This window comes from Pteropus medius, unplaced genomic scaffold, assembly GCF_902729225.1.
Source record: "Pteropus medius unplaced genomic scaffold, Ma_sr-lr_union100, whole genome shotgun sequence".
NCBI classification, from domain to species: Eukaryota; Metazoa; Chordata; class Mammalia; order Chiroptera; family Pteropodidae; genus Pteropus; species Pteropus medius.
The window spans coordinates 204,174-205,544 of NW_024356248.1; the positions used below are offsets into that span (position 1 = coordinate 204,174).

A 1,371-nucleotide genomic window follows, 5' to 3' on the forward strand; every position below is an offset into this window, starting at 1 on the left:
CCTTCCTTCAGGTCAGAGCCCAAAGGACCCTATTTCATTACCTCCCCTTCCTACAGGCACCAAACTGGACAGCTCTGGTGTGGCCTTTGCTGTGGTGGGGGCCTGCCAGGCTCTGGGGCTCCGGGATGTCCACCTGGCCCTGTCTGAGGATCATGCCTGGGTGGTGTTTGGGCCCAATGGAGAACAGACAGCTGAGGTCACCTGGCACGGCAAGGGCAATGAGGACCGCAGGGGCCAGACAGTCAACGCGGGTGTGGCCGAACGGGTATTGCCTCCCCTTCACCTGCCCCCTTCACACTCCTAGCCCAAGCCACCCAAGGGGCTATGCTTTCCTGTGCCACACCCCCCTCTTCCCATCACCACCTATATATGTCAGGGAGGGAAGAAAGAAGGGCCCCTTTCCTAGCTGTCATTCCCTGGAGCAGGCACAGGTGGGCCATCATGAGACATCTGGTCTTGTCCTCTCCCAAGAGCTGGCTGTACTTGAAAGGATCATACATGCGCTGTGACCGAAAGATGGAAGTGGCATTTATGGTGTGTGCCATCAACCCTTCCATTGATCTGCACACCGACTCCCTGGAACTGCTGCAGCTGCAGCAGGTGAGGTGCGCCCGTGGGGCCCCGGGCAGGGGGCCGCTTTCCCTCCCTGAGCTTTGGCTTCCCCTTCTGCAACATGGCTAACAGTTCCTTTTCCAGGGCTCTTGGGAGAGTGGAATTGAGACATGAAAGGGCTTTGACTCCAGTAAGGGACTGCTTCCTGAATTCTGGCTCTTCCCACCTTCTGGGAGGTCCCTGCTGGAGCTGGACCTCACCTCTGCTTGGTAGACTGAGGACCCCCCCACCCCTCCCCACAGCTCACACCTCTCTCTTTGGCCCCTAGAAGCTGCTCTGGCTGCTCTACGACCTGGGACATCTGGAAAGGTCAGTAGGGGGAAGTAGCCAGGCTTGGCCTCGGGGCCGGAGGGCTGGGTTGCAGCCTGGACTCATGACCCTTTTCCAGGTACCCCATGGCACTGGGGAACCTAGCAGACCTGGAGGAGCTGGAGCCCACCCCCGGCCGGCCAGACCCACTCACCCTCTACCACAAGGTGGGGATATCTCAAGAGGGTACAGAAGGGAGACCCAACAGTGGCTGGGGTTCTCTTCTACATGGGGACTATGAGGGGACAGGAAAGAGAAGAGCTCTGTGTGTTTTGGGGGTTGTCACCCACTTCGTATTTACCACGTGCATATTCAGTGCAGTCAGGGCTGAGGGGTGCTCTGGGAGTGTCAGGATTTGGATTGATCCCCTCAGCCTTGCTTTCTCTGCTCCCTCTCACTGTCCTTCCTAGAGTATGGTAGAGGTCAGATGAAGGGGCACTGAGGAGGGGG

General features: G+C 58.6%; 1 protein-coding gene across 1 annotated transcript in view; it reads left to right on the top strand.

Annotated features, from left to right (window-relative positions):
* Positions 1-4: 4 nt before the first annotated feature.
* Positions 5-1,371, top strand: part of MEN1 (menin 1) — a gene marked incomplete at its 5' end in the record, with an annotated part of 4,543 nt that continues 3,176 nt past the window's right edge. The window contains 4 exons of the mRNA XM_039860197.1: positions 5-265; positions 472-600; positions 881-921; positions 1,001-1,186. Coding sequence (XP_039716131.1) covers positions 5-265; positions 472-600; positions 881-921; positions 1,001-1,186 — 617 coding nt within the window. The remainder of the gene's footprint in view (positions 266-471; positions 601-880; positions 922-1,000; positions 1,187-1,371) is intronic.